General features: G+C 35.1%; 2 protein-coding genes across 4 annotated transcripts in view; both read right to left on the bottom strand.

Moving 5' to 3' along the window:
- Positions 1-808: 808 nt before the first annotated feature.
- Positions 809-6,711, bottom strand: dmrt3a (doublesex and mab-3 related transcription factor 3a). Of its 2 annotated transcripts, XM_015339176.2 has the most exons (3): positions 6,535-6,711; positions 5,456-6,026; positions 809-2,164 (listed from the first exon to the last, which is right to left on the bottom strand). In XM_015339176.2, exons 2-3 carry the CDS (start codon positions 5,847-5,849, stop codon positions 1,200-1,202), a joined length of 1,359 nt encoding a protein of 452 aa, XP_015194662.1. In that variant the 5' UTR covers positions 5,850-6,026; positions 6,535-6,711; the 3' UTR covers positions 809-1,199. The 2 variants fall into 2 exon arrangements, with proteins under 2 accessions (XP_015194662.1, XP_006627186.1); XM_006627123.3 differs by lacking the exon at positions 6,535-6,711 and having other exon boundaries at positions 5,456-6,526.
- A 9,117-nt stretch (positions 6,712-15,828) lies between these two features.
- dmrt1 (doublesex and mab-3 related transcription factor 1) overlaps positions 15,829-20,700 on the bottom strand; it is a 38,182-nt gene continuing 33,310 nt past the window's right edge. The window contains exon 5 of one of the 2 annotated variants that reach the window (XM_015338674.2): positions 15,829-17,706. In XM_015338674.2, the coding sequence (XP_015194160.2) occupies positions 17,555-17,706 (152 nt within the window). In that variant the 3' untranslated portion in view covers positions 15,829-17,554. The remainder of the gene's footprint in view (positions 17,707-20,700) is intronic. The other variant, XM_015338683.2, reaches the window with a different exon arrangement.

A 20,700-nucleotide genomic window follows, 5' to 3' on the forward strand; every position in this document is an offset into this window, starting at 1 on the left:
ATGTAAACATCTGTAATTGCCTAAAGACTTAACCACAGGTTTGCATTGATCTCAGGACCCAAGACCTGTGAGGCAGCAGAGCTAACTCCTATTTCAATGTGCAGCATCGGCAGAATCTAATTTTCATTATTTCCCATACAAGGACTTAACAGGCTAGGCAATGCTTAGTTCCTAAAATGTGATATCAGCTTTGAGGAGCTACATGCATTGAAAGTTGTTTCAGAAGAATTTTTTAAGATTAAGGGGTCAACCTGTACCTGTTCTCTCAATATGAAAAGGCTATAATGAAATAAATAATGTATCATATAATGAAACACGTCCGTGCTAATTCAGTAGCTCATGAAGTCCAGATTTAGAATTTAAGAAACAATTATATTTCTTAAAAAGCTTTGCTGTTGGAGACAAATGCAGAATAACAATATTTGTCAACTTGAAATGTTGATTAAATACTCATGTTGGATTATATGGATATAAATAATTTTTGTGAACAGGGTAAGCATTCACCTAAATCATGTAATAAGAAAGTAAATGCATTTTCTATTTTGAAAAACCCATTTGGTTGAAAGTTACTACAATTCTAATCTTCAGCTAAATTTCACGGTACAGTCAGATGAGTTAAAGTGTCTTAAAATGAAAAAGAATCAACTGTTTTCTAGATTGTTTTTAAAGGAATCTTTAAGTTTCTTACATACTATACATACATTTAAATGCAAAAGGGAACTCAGTGGGGACAGCACATATTTTTATGTGCATTTGATTTTTTCCAGTTTTACACAAATGCAACAGGTATAAAAGAAAGACACAAAAGTAAATCATTACAGTGGTTTATTTGGTCTACTCTCGACATGCTACAATTTGGTCATTTCTACTTCTGGGGACATATTCACAGTAAATTTCATGCAGCCTGGTTATACATATTGACATCCACAGACATAATGTATTTTTTTTTCATTATCAGATGTTTATATCCATCTGGTATAATTGTCCAGTCAAGGAGAAGTAGGCTACTTACTACTGATGAACAAACACATTTGATCAATATGAAATACATTACCTTATGCTGAGATTTTTTTAAAAATTCACATTTTACAACAGAATCACCTTTCATGATTCTTTGTTTATTAAGGAATCCAAATAAATGCTATCTTTAGCACAATCTGGCACCTCAAGTGCCCATATTTGTAAGATTGACTGACTATTTAAGTTGAGGAATTTAAGATTCTAGAGTCTGAGGAGTCTGATCTTTCATCATAGTCCTCGTCTGCATAAATGGCCTGTTTAGGAACGACTGGGCAGGTGTCCTCCTGAATTGTAATCCTGTGGTCTTCAGAAGGGCGTGTGGGAAGAACTGGGGAACTTCTGAAGACGCTACCAGAAGCACTGGCGAACGGAGAGACGTACTGGGATCGGAGCTGGTACTGCTGCTGCAAAGTCATGGTATTCCACAAAGTCACGTCATTGTGAACGAAGGGATTGGCTTGGCTCCTGGTCAGAGAATTTCTCAGCATTAACGGATAGCGAGGTGGCTGAGGGAATGGGTGCTGAAGAGGCATGGCTAACGGGCTGGGAACCATATTGTTGGAGTCGGTGGAAAACCTTAAAGAATCTGGCACCCTAAACGCAGACCCCACGGACCACTTGGAAGACGACACAGGATAGGATCCCAACGTGTGTTCAAAGAGCTGCCCGTTAGAGGGTAAAACAAGAGCTTCAGGCGCTTCAGTGGAAGACCTTTCAGAGTTCGGTGTGGACCTACTGGAGAGAAGCACTTCTATGGCTCCCACCAAATCACCCCCACACCCTTTCAGAATCAACTCTAGAACTGCCGGCTTGTGACTAGGGAATATTTTCTTTAGTACTTCAATGGGGGGTCTGTTTGCCTTCAAATTGAAAGGGAGGGACACTGACCCAGACAAACCTTCAATCACGAGGTTTTGCTCTCCATGATATTTAGGACTGTCTGCTTTGGTTTCGGGATCATCGCTGCTTTTCTGTAAGGTGTAGTGGCTTTCATCCGGCACTGGGGTGACTTCTGGTGTTTCTGGTGTGTAGCGAGGGTTGGACTTGGGGATGTCAGGTGAACCTGTCTGGTCCTGGTCTTTGTCACTGCTGGTGCCCCCACTGTCTGCTTCAACCTGCTCACTTGGAAGCTCATCATCTGGATCTAGAAAACCAAAGAAAGTATGGATTGGTGAGATTCATTCATACGGCTAAAAGGAAAGAATCTGAATGATGAAAAAAAATATTATCACATAAAATCAGTAAATAAAAGTTCTGGCACTCAACACTGTCTCAGATAATTAAAAAAGAGCAAAGAAAAAACCTAAAGCAAAAAAACACAACAATATGTATGATAAAGGTGGTTAAGAATTATATAAAAGATGACAAGAAAAAATATATTAAAATATGTATAAAAATAAAGAGATTCCCAGTCCAAATTCAATTAACTAATTTATGTACCTCTTTTTATTGTATATATTGTAATAGTGTATGTGAATATGAGCTTATTCTGCCATCTTTATTTAAAGAAGGCAATTTGTAATTTGTTTCATACAGTAGTACACAAATAATGTAACTAGATAACCTTTCATACTAATGACTCAGCCTCACATTGATACTAACTTTGCAAAGGCACATACAGTACTGGAAAGGAAGCTCCTTTACATACGAGGTTAAAAGACTTTTGGAGTTATTTCTGTCAAACGGAAGGTAATTATTAATATCCATCAGAAACCAGGACAATGAGGCTAGCGCAGGAGTCAGGAGATAAACTTGAAGAAAAAAAGATGTGTTCATTGAGGCATGGATAATCTAGTAATTAAGCCTTAAGTTTGGAAATATTAGTCTAAAACAGAATTTCAAAACTATTTTAATTTTTGGACCAATATAATTTGAAGTAATACCATTATGATTTTAATTATGCAAGTACATGCTTGCCTTGTTTTCACAATTAAATACACAAGTATTCAGATTCTGTAAAAAATTCAGGAATAAAAAAGAAAGGAAAACTTGAACTTGATTCAAACTGTTATGGAGCACTATCATTTTATAAACAAATAGCACCTACAGATAACTACTGTACAGCTTTTGAGATACTTTATCTTCTATGAATTGTTCTCTATATGAAAAATTTATATTGGTTTGGAGTGCTGTACAGTTGTTATTTGTTTATCCTGACTTATAAAGTGTTAGAGCATTTAGACAATATCATAAAAAATAAAGCATGCCAAGTCTCCCACACTTTCGAACTGTATCTGGTAAGGCAAATCCATATAAATCTCTTCATTTCACTAGTGAAATGCAACATTCAAGCAATAGGTTATCAAACTGTCCAAGTACTCTTGATTTATGAAGATTTACTTATTTTTCTAAAAAGCTGTTAACAGAAAGTGCTGACTGGCTGGCAGTGAAGAATTTCTCATCAATGCATTTTGACCATATTTTGTAAACAGATTGCCTGTTGCTTGGTAACATTTCACTTGAGTTTGACCTTTCCCAAAAGTTATTGCTATTACATTCGATTTACACTGTCCGCCCTTGATTACTGTAATCTTTTAAACTATAAAGTTCATTCATCAGAATGAAATCAGTTTGATGGAAATTCAATATCAATTCCTTTTGGTACATTGTTTGGCCCTACCTGTCCCTCCCTATCAATACTTGTGGTTTATATAAATAAAACTAAGAATGTACACTTAAACCATAAACAATATTTTTGTGAGAATAAAAAAGGATGAACAGAAAACCCAAATGGTTTAGTATAGGCACAGTTTATTTGCAGGTTTAAATAATTACCTACAGTAATAATATTTTCTACAAGCTGTATTCTGCATTCAGAACATTTGTATATGTTTTAAACAAATATTTCAAACATTTTACTGAGCAATTATTATGGAGACATTTAAGCTTGCAGTAAATATACATAAATTCTGAAAATATGATCATGATCATGTATTTCCAAGCCCTGAAGTTCACATATTGCACAATACATGTGATATATTTAGAATATTCCCAAATTGAATGTAGTTAAAAAAAATAATCTTCCATTCCCATAACATTATTTTTGTCACTATATTTAATTATATCCAATTAAACTTAAAACGTGAATATATCGTGTATTATACTATTTTTCATATGTTGTGAAAACACACATAACGGACATCAATATTTAATTTTCAATTAATACTTTACTTTACATCTGCTATTATCAGGTACAATTAAAATGTTAAATGCCACACGAGACAAATATTAACGAATTGTATGGTACACGGCAAGCAAACGTGTATTAGCCGCAACATTCTTATCAACAAGGAACAATATTTCAACTAATACAGGGCTGGTTACACGTTTTGATTACTGTCCAAATTCATTCTTATACTAACAATAAACTGCATTTGTATTAAAACTTCCTGATACTATAAGTATTTTCTGTATAATGGAAGTGGACACAAGTCACATAAAACATAACTGAAATAAACACGCACTTTTTATTTCACTAATAACTTTATAAATATAGAGTGCATTAAAACATATTCTATAGAAAATGAAGCGCCTATTTATAAATAGATTCGGTTTTAAGCTAGCATGTTTTGTCGTTAATTTTTTTATTTTTCGAATGCCAATACAATTGAAAACCGGCAACCAAGAGCAACACAACAAATACAACAAAAGCCTTAGTTCTGTTCAAGTCATCGAATACACTTTTATCAATCGAAATCATTATGAAAATAGTAAGAAAATGCTAAAATTATTAAGTGTTATTAATTGTTGATTTAACAGTTATAAAGTTCACTCTTCATTTCTTTAGTTTACTTGAATAAAAAATATATTAAAGCCCATTTGACATATACAAACATAAAAATAATGTTTTAAACTAGAACTGGAAGCCTCGAGCTAAACGAAAGATATAAAATGATCCTACAAAGTGTGACAGCCTCACAATTTCAAATGTATTTTCTGTTAATTCTATGATCAGATAACAGGGGCATATAGAAACTGGATATTTTAAATTGAAGCGTTTACAGCTTTAGCTCAGTTGGACAGTAATACAGTTTATCGTCCCTTTCTAGGCCTACTGCATACAGTATATGGGCGTGCGTACTGTTTGCTTAACTGAAAATGACAGTTAGGATGGTATTAAAATGCCTGTGAAAATGCTCCAGCAATAACGGTAATATACTTTTTATATGACAGGCTAGTGCTTAACATTAAAACCAAATGTTAATTAAATGAAACACTAAAGAAAACATAACAAAGAGTCATATGAAAAGTCCTAAGACTTATTTTTTTTAAAAACCGTCATCACATTCATTAAAACAATAAAAAAACCTTTTAGACTACTAATTATAATAATAGCATTTTCGTTAAATGTCAGGGGAAATATAATTTCAAATATTTTTGGTGTATTTTTCTTGAAAGCGAAGATCCATAGTAAAATATCGTGCGGCAGTCTTACCAGCTGCAGGCTGCCCGTTCCCAGGTTGATCCGAAGTCCATCTTATGCCAATCTCCCCAGTTCTTGGCGGTGGCCCTTGGTTACTTTCCCCGGTGACAGGTGCGTTGAGTCCCGGTAGCGTTCTTAATGATTCTGGAATCAGACTTTCTAAACTCTCGTTCGCCTGCTGCCTTCTGAGGGCTACCTGTGCCGCCATCACCCGTTGCCTCTCGATGATCAGGATACATTTTTCACAGGTACAGTCTTTAAAGCGACAGTAGCGCTTGTGCCCCTTTAACCAGGACAGGACTCCATGGTTCCTGCATCGAGCGCACTTGGGAGTCCTTTGAAGAGGTGCTCTTGGCTGAGAGACTGGACCCCCCATGTAGAGGTAGGGTGAACCGTAGCCATTCATTTTTCTCACAAGGCAAATGTGGTTTTTTTGCCTTAAATTCTACGAGCGTAAGTGCATCTGATAAGCCGTCAGTAGATCGTAGCTGCTACTCGAAGATCAAGGTGCTATGCTGTTAAAAGAACGCCAGCTATACAGGGGATAAGAGGAGTTGACTCCCATATGAAGATCCACCTTTCCCTGGCAATAAAGATGTGCATCAAAGAAGATTGACATGCATTAATGGAAGCAATTAGCCAAATACTATCTCTCACACTACTGACAGTGATCCTGGGTAAAAGCACATTGTTATGGCACTTTTAAGCGCTCTTCTCGAAATTTTAGTGTATGTACACTATATAGTTCATTAAGTCAAATTGTTGACAGAAGTTTAAGGCTTTATCGTGCGAGTTTTCAAGTAATACAAGGAGTATTCAATAATAGGTTATGGCATTTTTTGCTCCACTGCTTAAAAAATCTTGCAGGTTAATGTACCGTTTCTCCATTTCTCTTGTTGTATTTTGTGTAATGGCACCTGCTCAACCATTACGTCTTAATGAAACCCTTTTTTGCCGCCCCCGGAGCGTTTACATTTTGCTCTTTTATAGAAAAAAAAAAACAGTTCTTTATAACGCCGCGCAAGACATAAACAGATTGATTAAAGCACAGCAAAAGAAAATTCCTCTGTGTGTTATGTCAGGTTACGTACCTCTGAAGGATGTTGCCGGTGAATGTTTTAGCATTCGATATTTTTACAGCAGAATTAATGAGCAAATTAAATCTTCTCTGCAGGTCTCAACAGAAGTGCAGTTTCAGGTGAACCTAAAGAAGGGGTTTGAATTGAGCATGCGTATTTGAACCAAGGCTGAATTGAAACTACTTTTTTTCTTACCTGTTATTCTAGCCAAGTCATGTGCAACAAACTTTGAAAAGGACCTGGAAACGGGTCTTTCAAGTGCAATTTATTTTCCTCTACAGAACTAAAAATTAGCTCATTCAAATGCATATTAAAGAGATTTTGACCACTGCTTGCTACCAAGGGGTAGAGGAAGTGTGCAAATTACATGAACTTTTGGAACATACTGTACACTGTACGCCTTAGTGTACTGTGCATTGCACTTCAGGTTGCGGAAAGACCACTCGTTTACTAATAATCCGAGCTAATTGATTTCTGACACTTGAGTAAAGAGAATTTTAGAAAACAATATACAGAAGTATCGAAATTATTAAACTTAGTCGACAATTACTATTTCATTCTTATGAATAATATCTGTTAATCCTTTTCATATATGTTTAAAGTCCATATGATTGTAAAATGTGTGTTCTTCTGCATTGCATGAATGCTCTCAAACACAGTTGGTCAATAACAAAATAATTTTTTAAATCATCTTTTCAGGTCTGATATGCTTCTGCAGATATTAGTCACGCTGAGACTAGCAAAGTGTATTTAATGTGCGTCTGTGTAAGAGATTGTGTCAGGGCATTTAGCTTAGCTAAATAATCAAATTTATGAAAAAACATGTATGCAATACCAATACTTTAATACCATCTACATAAGGATAATTTTTTACTTCTCTTCCTTTTTAAAACGCATATTTATTAACACAAATTTATATACTTCCATTAAAATATATTACTATTACAAATAAATGCACCTTCTATTAGAAGAGATTCCATTAGGTGGGATGCTTAAGACCGATCTTTAAAAACGTCAGTTTTTTCATAATTCCAAAAATGCGGATGGGTGAAAACTCGTCTGTGTTTCAGATACACTGTAGACTGCACCATCTCAGAAAGGAATTATACAAATCTGTTAGGCTTAGTACAGCATTTATACTAGATTTCTCTGATATCAATTAAACATTTCTTCTGAGGTATGCATAAGACCTCAATAAATTGAGTTCACATTTTATTATTTAACTTGTTCCCTTAATCTCTTAACTGCTTGATAGAAGGTTTCTGCCTCCTCTTCTATGTGACAGCATGTCTGTTCGAAACTCGGGTAAGTGGTTAGGATGCTAAAATGTCCCCTGCCTGAGTGCCCATTGAAACACAACACCGGACACCCCCGAGTCCCATTTCTACCCTTAAAAGGGTTTATTCAAGCAAATAATGGGATCCCAGCAGAAAGCCTTTCAGAACAGGGGGCCATGGTAAACTTCACCACATGAACTCCGTTTCCAGGGCTATTAAGCTTTTAATTGGAAAATAGCAGAGGAAATTTCAAGGTGACTATAATGCGCTTGCAGTTTGTGCAGAGCGAGTAAATTTGAAGATACTGGATGTGGGAGTCACTGGTGTATGTGTTCAGACCGGTAATGCATAATGAAATTATTTATGTTTTATGTCACTGTTTGTAGAGTGTATAAAAAACATACATAAAATTCTGTTCCCTGCGAAAGGTGACAGAACACTGTTGTACGATTTTTGCGACTATGTCTTAAATATTTACACTTGAGTAAAATTCCATTACTATTCACTCTTAAATGTGCTTGATTAAATATTTAATAAACTTAGAGGACAATGAAGCACCTCTGTTAAAAACATAATTTTGTTTTACCATTGAAATGATTATAAGGATGAATTATATTATAATACTTATTTACTGAGCAATTAAACCATTCTTTGACAGGGCAATCTTCGTTTTCTTAGTTCTTAAAAATAAAAATACTGTTTTCAGAATGCAACGTACTATTTTGTGACAAGTAACATATTGTAAATTATTTTTATTTTCCTCTCAGTTTTGTTTTTGTATTATGCAGTTATAATTTAGCAATTAGGTAGTAAAACCTGATAATTGGGCAGCCTCTGCTCACAAACCACCTGATGTGTACAAAAAATTACTAGATTATTAAGGCTTCAAAGGCAACTAATACTGAGTGAACACAGTCCTCAACAGAGGGAATGTGGCAATACAGGTGGTGACATCAGAATGGGTCTTGATCAGGAACACTGTTTTGTAGCAGAATGTAGAACATATTATTTTAAGGATATAAAATTTATATTTTAAAATTATAAAACGAACATTTTAAGGATTATAAGCATCATATCACATATACAATTAACGTCCTTAACATACTGTATGTTCATTTGCTTTATGTGGTAGAGTACAGTGTTTGTGGGCTCAGCTTTTTATATATTTTCAATATTTTGTAATATTTTAAATCATTCACTCTTGTATATACTGTATTGGATTATGTCAACATGCATTTGTGGAAAAAAAGACTAAAAAGATTAAAATAATTGTTTTTCAAGACAGAACCAATGAAACTTTGGCTCATGTTTGCACTTTCAGATAAGTGATGGAGAGAGTCATCAAAGTCTTGCCGTAAAGGCCATACCGACCATTACCTTAACATCTTGACAATGTTACTGGCTAATGATACTCAATATTGTACTGATGTCATTCTATTTGAAATAAACAATACAACGTATTGAAGTGTTCTTTATTTTGTTCTCCATTTTGTTGATAGCACTCTACACGATTTAACAATACTACTTTGCAAAATACAAGCTATTTAACCATAATAATAAATTATTAATTGTCCAGTTAAGATTTTACTGTAATTTAATTGAAAATCCCAGAGAAAAATAGTCTTGATTGTTCTCCATACAAACCAAGCAAAAAAAAAAACAACACCTTGTGCATATGGAGTCTGAATTCCACTGATGTTCAAGGTGCTTAACATCTAATTTGATATGTGTGGAGACCTATCAAATTTGGCTTTAAGCTGCAGGATGGTGTCAGAATTAAATGACCTAGAATTCCTGATCACATTGTAAAATGGTAAGGTTAAACAAAGAGCAATTATTAAAATCCCCACAGCAGTTCAATAACAGAACCCACATATTCTACTTTTCCATATATACATTTCTGCCTTTTTAAAAAAACAAAACTTGTACACCTGCAATATAAAATGAAATGAAACATGGTTTAAGGATCAATCTTATAGGCCCAGGTGGGCAAATAAGGGGGAAATCATTGTAGCATTTTATGTGGTGATAGCTGCCACTGCCTCCTCTGTGCTATATCATATTGGCAAACAAAGCCCTGATGCTATTAGTATACAGTAGCTGATGGTTACTTCAAAGAATATAATTGTACACTACATATTTGCTCAAGCACGTTTCTATTCTGTCTTTTGCTGCAAAACGTTTCCCCATCCTGAAAGGCAGAATCACCAGCCATAACCCCCATATTCCTCTGACTCAGAAGCAAGGTACTAACAAATGTGCAATGAGATACCCACGCTAAAAGCACAATGCTGTCATTGGTTATTTTCAGCATGATTCAAAAACATTTATGTAAGTACAAATCTATTAAACAATTTACTGCTGGTTTTCTGCTTTACTTCAGATAAGCAGAGGGTAATTTTGAACTCAGCAGATCAGAGTTCTCCAGGAATTTATGGTGCCTTTTATTACAGTAGGCAAAGAGTAAATGATCTCGAGATTATTTCAGGGATGTATTCTAATTAAAAAGTGTAATACTGTATTATTTTGAAATAGGAAAAGGTTGGCATTAAAATATATATTCACTAAATAAAACACATTTAATGCCACTAGGCAATTGTTGTGCCCTTTTATATTAATTAGAGTGAACATTACAGATTGAAATTTCAGTACTTTAAATTATTACTCAAAACATTTCTGGGTTTGGAAACTTAAATATATTAAAATTATGCAAGGCATCCGGTTGCAGGGTATATTTATAATTGTCAGAAAACAATCTGAATCAAAATGTGATTTTTTTTTATTATTGTGTTGGATGACCAGTAGACTGCCTTTATCCTCCCAAAGAAGGAGTTTTTAAAGGTATTTAATGATATCCTCAAAACATACTATAGAAAGAAAATTCATTTCATTTTCTGAATCTATTGGAGTCTTTGACATTCATATTAACGTAATATGTTAAAAAATACAATATGTGCAATAAAGTTCACAAAACTTGGAAAATACTGAATTTGAATAAATCCTTTCACACATTGAACAATGAAATATTTTGTTCTCTTTAATTTTCTGCTGCAATAAATAAGTATTTTGTTAGACTATGTGAGCATCATTAGATTTTTACAGAATTTCAGATGACTATCAGATCTACTCAACTCAATCAAAGAATTCAGTCAATCTTTTACAGGTCAGTCCAGTATATTGATCCTATTCTTCAGAAATTCTGTTGCTGATTTAGCAATGTGCTCTGGACTATTGCCATGCTGATTATGTAACTATATTTAATACTGTAAGTCTATGACTAATACAGATGAGGTTACATAGGTGCATAGATTCAGGTGCATATTTTGCAACGTTTCTACATTTGTTTTTGTAATAATCCAAAAGTTTCCAGGCTCTAAAGCACTAGAGATTTAAAATCATCCATCTTCATACTGAAAGAATATTGATGAAAAACCTATTGGACTATGTATATTTTGGCAAATTGTATCGACTTTGTTCACTGTTGTCTCATCAATAGGCTTTCATACCTATTGACATTCTCCAGTTTCCAAATATCTTTATAGTCTTTCTTATGCTTTTATTTATGCTATTAGTATTTTCATTTAGCAAATCTTCAACCATTTTTATTAACCAACAAATATAATATGATTTATAGTCTCCTAGATCCAGGGATTTATTTTCTTGTGCTTGCCAATAACTAATTCCCTGCCACATTGTACATGTTTGTCTTTGCTGTCGTATTGCAGTTTACATTATGCAGTCCATTACGTAATTTTTTTTCCTTCCATTTTTAAAACTGCTTGTTTAAAAACTGAGTAGTCACGTATCTTCATACTGGATATTCTGAGTCAGATAAATCTTTAAACATATGGCAAAACTGTGGATTATAAAAAGTGTCAACCAAGATGGAGGCCTGCTATCTTCATGCAAAACCTTTGTCATTTTTTTTTCTTTTTATGAACTGCTGCACCAATTAAATTGAATCTGGGTAGGCTTAATTTCACTTAGACATCCTTCAGAATTTAATCTCCAAATTGCAGCAATACTTTATACACCCACAATAGATCAGCAGTTGCTCTGTGAAGGGGGCCATACTTGTATAATTTAGCCAATTAACTGCAAATGTGGTACAGCAGTTATTCTAATCACAAGGGCAAAAACGTTGGTAAAATGAAGTTCCTACATAAACCAGGATGGCCAACTGTCTGTTATTTTGTCCTAAACTTGGTAAGTATGTACTTAACATATGATGATCCTGAATAAACCTCAACAACTGTCTGATCTTCATTTTGTTTCTAAAATTCGATCTATTATTGTCTCAAGAACTGAATCATCAATGACAATCTGAATTTTGACACTCATATCGACTTCAGAATCACACCTCACAAGTTGCAGCAATATTTTATACATCCATACTGGATCAACAAAACACTGCTCTTTTTTTAAAAAAAAAACATTGGCTCAATTAAATCCAAACTTTAGGAAGGTGTCATTGTAGTAACAGTACTATTAACATGGTGTCAATGGGACTCTTGCAGACACCAAAATACACCGAGAGCCATCTCACTGCTTCAAGCTTCCTCCATTTATTCTCAAAAGCCAAACTGCTGCTGTGATAGTTACAGACCATTGGGCCAATTTGATCTAATCTTCATATTATTAGTTTCAGCAATTCATTCACACTTACAGTATAAACTAAGTAGATAGGAATTTTCTTGAAGGCCTTCAAAACTGCATGCATTTTTCCTTTTATTTTATATTACTGTATAAAACTATACATATAAGCTTGATTTACAGTATGCATGATTTCCAAGAGAAAACAAAAGCTTTTGTGTTTGACTTGTTTGCTTTTAAATTAAATACCTATAGAAAAGCGTCTATAGCTTTCAGTGATTACAAGATCCAAGATTGATAATACCCAGTAAACAAAATTATTTTAAAAATTCCCCGAGAGGTGGTGCATAGCTTCTAAGAGTTCTGCTGAAGTTATGGTTGCCATGAGCTTGGCTCTTCCTGCGACTTCCTGGATGGCTTCAGACAGCAGATGATGGTAGCTGTCACGATATTAGTCCCCCCTCCTTAATAATAATAATAATAATAATAAACTTTATTTTATATAGCGCCTTTAAAGGTGGCTTCTCAAAGCGCTTTACAGGATGACAATAACAATAAATAAGAAGACTACAACAATAAATAAGAAAATTTCACAAGACAGGACATAATTATAATTACAACAATACAACAATAACAATAGAGGAGACCGTGGAAGATGGTATTAAGAAGAGCAGAGGGGTGAAGAATGGAACCAGTTAAGTAAAGGCTTTACTGAAGAAGAAAGTTTTGAGTCTGGATTTGACCCCTTAAGGGTGCTCCAGCCCTTTCTCTTAAGACTTCATTCTCTGCACCTGTTTCCCATTCCCTGCCCACCTTAAAAGCCAGGCGCTGACGCTCTTCCGGGCTCTGCGTCTGATTTCCATATCGTGCGAGTCCGGGACCTGGAAGCGCCTGGTCCCGTTAAGGTTTTAATCTCGGTTCCCGTACCCGTTCCCCGTCCGCCGGTTCCGACCCGGCCTGCGTAGTTTTTAATTCTCTGTTCTGATGGATCTCCTGGTTTTGGACTTACCCTTGCGTTTTGGATTTTCCCTAAGGACTACTCTTGGATTGTTCGCCTCGGCCACACCTCCACCGTGCACTAGCGCACCTTGGACACGCCCCCTCGTCTTCAGCCCCGTTTTCCTGCATGACGTTTCCCTAGTGTTTCCCCACTCCGTCGGACTGTGTCGTCCGCATAGGGTCCGGAAAGAACTGATCGTTACAGGTAGCGAGGGATACAGCACTCTTGCATTTGGCGCTTCCCTTCATGTAAAAAGGTGTGAAGCTTGCAGGAAGATTTTGCAATCTGCACTACTACCTTTTGGGGCTCAACGTGGAGCCGAAATCAGAACATTAGATCTGGAAGCACTGACAAAGACACTTCCCTGTTCAGAAGTTCTGTGCAAGTAACTGCTTTGTCAGATTTGCTCAAACCAGTTTATTTTCAGAGTACTGCACTCCAGACTACCCACAGTCACTGACTGGCTTTGATATATAAGACTTCCATCAGATCTTTCATATCCTCTCCTTCGTTCAATCTACTAACTACATCCTTCTTTACAGTATTAACTTTTAAATTCTGCATTTGTGTTATAGGGTCCCATTCACTTTGTTGAGGGTTATCCAAACTATCAGGTTATGGTCAGGTTTTCGTTCTGTCAGTCAGGTGAGTTAAACCAATAAATCAGCCTAATTCAAATTGCGTCTCTACTCCATCTACATTCAAATTTGACTGATCTGGTTATGGATGCCCTCATACTAAAATGATGTTGGTTGGTGCCTGAGCCACTGCTGTACAGCCACCTGGATCTCCTTGTCATCTGATTTAAATTCAAATGAGATCTGAGTTATAAGCCTGGTAAGGTAACTGTTCAAAGCCAAGCTCTTCCATGCACTGCTCTGTGACTTCTCATCTTACTTTTTCACATTGTAATAATAATGTCTCATACCACTATAAGCGACCTTCTTCCTAAGAGCAGGTTTATACAGAGAAGGAACATTCTGAGCTCTGGGCTGGCAATGAAATTCAGATTGTACCACAGGAATACGTCAATGGACAACCACCATTGTTTTATTACAAGGGCAGTATAACCTTATGAAACAGTGGCAGAAGTGTTCAGATGTGTAAGAGGACTACCGCAGCGTCCAGATTACTTTATTTCAAATTCCATCCAAAGTCTTACATTTATTATTACATACTGTACATACATTATTTCTTTGCCCATTTCTTAGTCTTTTTTAGATCATCTAAAAATACTGATCATCATGTATTGTCCTAATTTCATAATGGATGTTCACCAAATTAAACTAATTCCAAGAGATACGAAATGACTCAGAATACTTCACAGAAGATAGTAAGATAAGAAAAGTAATGTATCTATAGAGAGTGGGAATATTCAGACATAATCATAACATCAGCAACAGAAATGTAAAACGTTTTTTAAGCTTAGAGGAATTTGCATTTACAACATCACCTAGAGTGTCCATGTATATAGCAGGGCATTTCTATGAGCAATTTACTTTGTTCTCATGTCCTGGAATTTGAACCAATGACCCGCTGGCCCTAAGCCCAAACCTAGTTTTCCATGATTCTGTCCCCTTACACAATGCTCAGGAAATACACAGAAACTAAAAATTGACAAGTAAGCTGTCATGGATCTATGAACACAAAGGAAAATTACAGTGTTTTCAGTTTAAAATATCAAATCTAACTACAAAAATAGTCCTAAAATGGGATGTGATAATCCCTTACTGTAATGCACACTTTAACTTTATAGCATCGCCTTATACAGCTAACAAGGTTGTCCAACAAGCTTGAAGATGACAAAAACATCTCAAGGGTATATTTCAGCTCTAAAATGCTCAGGTAGGTTATTTGTAAATGTAAACACATCTCTGCTACAGACCAGTGAAGGACTGACTTTCAAAGCTGTGGAGGTCTGTGCAGCCAAACCAGGACACCACCATGTTTGTAAGGGTCCTGCTTTGTAGCTTTATGAGGGTGATTTTGTTCCCTTCTCTTGCCATTCAGTAACTGTCATTCATTGCCTTCCTGGAAGAACCTGAAGTCAAATACTATGGAGAGAAGAGCAACAGCCTTGGTACCTATCCTTGTGAGACTCAAATTTTACATTAGCCATCTAACCCATGCAGCTCCTCTTATTGATACCGCTGTAACCTCTACAGAAGCCAAATCAGAATCCAGCTCCTTGGAGCATTATTCATTCGCACACCCTTAGCTTTTAAAAATCAATGGCTACAGGTTACTTTGTCAAAATCTTTCTAAAAAATAATCAATCAATAATATTGTAAGCCCTACAGGTGTCATACATTTTTGAATATTCTCCAAACAATTAAAAGACATTTGTTCAGCAACACCTCTCACTATAGTGTTGATGATCTTTAGTTGGAGTATTAATAAACTGGAACTGTATCATGCTTATTGGTCCATAATTCTGGATTCCATCATTTTACATTATATACATGCTAAACCTTAAGAGACTTCACTATAATGATACTATACTTTCTACTTATATCTGCAGGATTCTACTCATTTTCATATTAATTGAATGCAAATAATCCCCAATAGATATATCCCTGATCAACATTTAGACAAAGATACAAAAAAAGTTCACACCTCTGAATTCTGGAATGCAATTGTTTATCATTACTGCACCAGCCTTGGCGAAGTCTGTTTTAACTATAACCCACAATCCATGATTCATAGTGTGATCGAGGAAAAAAAAAACCCACTGACACTTTCTTCTAGTCTTGTACAGAACACAGGAACAGCAACAGAAAGATGCAGCTCTGCAGCAGCAGCAGCAGCATGCTGACAACTGTGATAAAATGGTCTTCCTTAACTAAACTCGTAAAGCACAGGGCAATAAAACTCAATCTTCTGTAAAATCCAATTAAGTCATTATCTGACTGATTGTATCTTTAATTGAAAACAGAAGTGACAGTAAATTTCTGTGATATATCAGGATCAATCGATACTGCTGTACGATTCAGTCTCAAGAAGTGATTTATAATGTCAAACCTATATAGGTAACTCCACATTATTCTCTCTAAAACCACTGGTGGATGAAATTAAGAGTAAGTGCATTTAATAAAAAACAAGATGGTCAGGTTATTGATTACAACAGATGGGGCGAAATCAAATGGATGTTTTCAAAGCACAGAGCGAAGAAAATACAAGTAATTTTCTTTTTCTATTTCATACTGCACTCCCTAAACACATATAGTGAAATTCAGTCATCAATAACATTTTTATTTCCATAAACTTGGTAGCTACAATAAACAGATGAGTTTTCCAAATTACTTTTTACACTTCTTTATTAAAACATAACTATTAAACCAGTCTTGTAACACACAATCACATATTAATCATAGTAAAACACTTCCATTTGGAACTGCAATCACCTCTGCTTTATTCTGAATTCAACATAGAACAAAGAGAAATTCTGTTAAAATGTTTAATTAAAATAACATCCATATATTCAGGCTTACTGTCATAGCTTACATTTAAAACTGCTGAATTTATCATCAGAAAGGGTTGGGCTCAATTACCATACCATTCGATGAAAAACTAGGAAGGTATGATTATAAGGTTTGCACATCTGAATCACTCACAGCAGTTGGAAAAAGAACAGCAATATGAACAAAATATTCCCAATAATAAAGAACAGAAAATATACTAGCAAACAAATGAAAAAGGCCCATCTGACAATCGCATATATAGAAAACAAACTCAAAAGAAGATTTAAAAGGAATGCTATTTTTGTCTATTAAACTTGTAATTAAATGCAATTTCCATACACTGCCACAGTTCACAAATAGCTGAATTTCTCATTAAATGTGTTGAACCGAGTTTCCATACCTTCTTAATTAGGAACGTAATTTTAAAGGTTCACATCAGCAATAAACAGAACATTAGCAAAGTACAATAATGGAGACAATATCTACTTTCATGCATTCATCTGTCAAAGGCAGACCTAAACAAACAAGAGAACTCTCAAAAGGACTTCTGTACTGTAACAGGCAACAAGGCAACATGCTGAATGAAGTTTATTTAAACAACCTGCTACAATGATTTACGACTTTTCCAGATCAAAGAGATGAGGGTTCCAGATAACTCCAGTTCAGAACTGTGGTAGCTCTCCTGGCTACAACCTCACACATCACTTGCTGGCTCCCTCTAGGATGGAATCCGCTGTAAAGGCACCAGACTCTGAGCTGGTCTCACACTCTTGTTTGGCATTTTCAGAGCCCATCAGTGAGCTGTTGGACAGGTAGGTCAGCCCCATATCCTGGCTAGTGGATGGCAGAAAAACTTTCAAAAGAGAAAACAAACAAGGCAGATGTTTTAATTTGAAATGTTTTTTTTTTACAATCCAATTACAAAATCCCGTAATTTTGCTTGATTACTTTTTACATGACAACATATTAAAAATTAAATACAGGCGTTTTTTTAGCTGCATATTTCAGCATCAGCGTTTAGCTCAGTATTGATATGCAGATGAGAAACAAAAAAGGAAATGCAGTATCTTTAATGTAAATTGCTTACCATAAACCTTAAAATGACTAGGCAAAAAAAAAGAAACCTCTGCCTTACCTTTCATTAGGAAAATGGATCTTACCTTTCATTTACTCATTGCTATACTTTTGACCTTGACAATCAAACCATCTTAGAAAGTGGATGAGACCATGTATACTGTAAGCTACAACTAGTATTACTCACAAAGTAGTGACTATGCACACTGTATGAATGACTATCTCAACAAATGATGCAACTCTGGACCTTGTTAAATGCAAATACTGTGGATTTAACTGTATGAGTCACAACTGTTAAATAACGTTCTATGGAGTGAGACAGGTCTTTCTAAAGAGTGTTCCTGATCAAAAATAAGACTTTGAGGTAAAGATTCAGTTATTCAGTTAATCTAAGATGCTCTGATTGTTCTGTAGTACGAGTTGGAAATTAAAGCTTGAGTTAAAAGCATCCTTATATGCTCTTAGCAACACTGGTTTTCCTTCTGTCCTTCCTTCATCAGCTGTTTTCTAATCACTGTTGCAGATATAAAGAAAACAAATATTCCTTCCTCAATGCTGTCCGACATTCCAAATCTAGATGTCAGCAACCATCTACATACAGTAACTGGACGAGCAACTGCTGAAAAAGCACTAAAAATAACAAAAAAAGGCAAGATGAGTTCCAGAAAAAAAAATCATTTAAAGACACAGGAATACTCTGCATTGAGAAAATACAATTTTCAAATACAGGCTTCAATCAATGTGACTTGCTAGGTTACTGAATGTCAAATTTGTTAATTGAAAACTGAAAGCAGGCTTTACAATATGGTACAGGAAATACTGGCACAATATCAAAGTATAGGACCTAGACTACAAATATGACCCTAGGTGCAAATTTTGTCTGTAATAGTTAATTAACAGTCGGTGAAAACAAATTTCAGATAAATTTAATGCAGTTAACAGACAATTTTTAAATATTCATTGACAAGAAATCTTATAGATCTTATAGAAACTGTAACTACACAAATTATTCTACAAAATGATACTACTGTATATTCTAGTCAGTAGATGGAATACCAACTGAGCACAGGTTGATTAACTACTAACACTTAGTGTCTTGAAAAATAATTAAACTGGTGTTGTTCCACAGAACTCTGCTGCCACTAACACTGAACTATGAATAAAAAAACCTGAGGGAATTTAGAACTGTCAGGCTAGGTACAATATTACTGAAAATGATAACCTAGTACAGCTACTGTCTCATACTGTACGTGTACCATTATTGTGGATAAAAAGCCCATTTTAGAGACCTAAAATCTCTATAATTTTTTTAAAGAAAACAAGTTAAAAACAGTTATTCCTTTTAACAAAAATACAAAAAAATCACATGTTTGGTCAGAATCTTTCCTATGAGTAACTAAGTGAAGCAAAAAAACTTGTTAAATATAATTTGATCATACTAAAAGCTTTTTAGTCAAGTGCAGATTATTTCAAAGCATCTAGATTTTACAGGAGGGACTTTTCTGGTGGTAGTGGGTTTACCTGAAAAACTAAGCCTCATAAATACACGTAACATAAAAACAGAATTGTTTTAAATTTACAAATGGGAGTCACAACTGGATAACAAATGCAACCGTTTCAGGCTATCGTGAAAAATGTCAGCTCTTAAAACCTAGCAGCACAATTGCTTTGCAGAGAACCATTTTACAGTAAAAATCTATTTATTAAAAAGGCAATTCCTGCATCCCGTCAGTGCCTTTACCAGCTCAATTCATTATGGATATGAGAACAAAAAATATTACTGTGTTAAAATTGTCTATGAAGTTACAAGTCAAGGAAGATACATGAACCCAATTCCAAGGATCCTGGCCTTCGTGACCCTGAGCAAATATCAGCTGAGTTCAAATCCACCCACAGGCCCCTTTTGCTCCTGTCTGCCATGGATGTAATTAAGGAGCAACTGTGGTGGGTAATTTTTCTCCTCATTAACTTTCTGATTGGTTTCTGCCTCAGGATTCTGCCAGACTGCAGTTTGTCACCAATTCCAAATGGGCAATCGTTAATACTAATGTTTGTGTAACTAACTGTATGGGCTTTTCATGGCTTCTTGTACAGCAATAACAGTGAAAGACTAGATTAGCCATCCTGTGTTAATTCACACTGTATTCATCAAGAAGAAATCTATGATGCAATTAGCAAAATGCATTGGTAGCCATGTTGTTAAGTCATTTGTTGGAAGCTAAATCACAGCAGGCTGTATACTCTGCTGACATGTTAAGTGTCACTGCTTATTGTGTTTGATTATCTGCACTGTACAATTTAATACAGATTACTGTCAAGGGGTTCAATGGCATGAAAAATAGCATTTTCTTATGCTGTATTCTTTTTTCTGTGACATTCTGAACTTTCTGGACAGTGAAAGAAATCCTACACAAATCATAAAAGCTACATGTACTGTATGTGTAATCTGAAACTAGCATTTCTAGTAATATTCCTTGAAATACTAGAATGACTAAATTATGATATTATCACTTAATGTGATTGCAAGACAATTTTAGTTTATAAGGTTATTAAATGAAACTACAAAATATTTACAGAAACATTTAAATTATTTTTTTCCACTTATTTCCCCTTATCACAAAGTCTTATATAAATTTATAAGATACATTTCTGATTTTCAAAGACCATACTCAGTCTAATGTAAAGAAGTGATAGATGACAGAGAGATCGATCAGGAAATCTTTCATGTTGAAGTACAGAAAAGTATGAGACAAAGAAGCCTGCTAGCATGTTG

This window comes from Lepisosteus oculatus, chromosome 3 (genome assembly GCF_040954835.1).
Source record: "Lepisosteus oculatus isolate fLepOcu1 chromosome 3, fLepOcu1.hap2, whole genome shotgun sequence".
Classification (NCBI taxonomy): domain Eukaryota; kingdom Metazoa; phylum Chordata; class Actinopteri; order Semionotiformes; family Lepisosteidae; genus Lepisosteus; species Lepisosteus oculatus.

Excerpts from the sequence above, each read along its gene's own strand:
- dmrt3a (XM_015339176.2), bottom strand. The coding sequence starts at position 5,849 with ATGAATGGCTACGGTTCACCCTACCTCTACATGGGGGGTCCAGTCTCT. Across the intron at positions 2,165-5,455 it reads GAACGGGCAGCCTGCAGCTG|ATCCAGATGATGAGCTTCCA; the intron begins GTAAGACTGCCG and ends TTGGTTTTCTAG.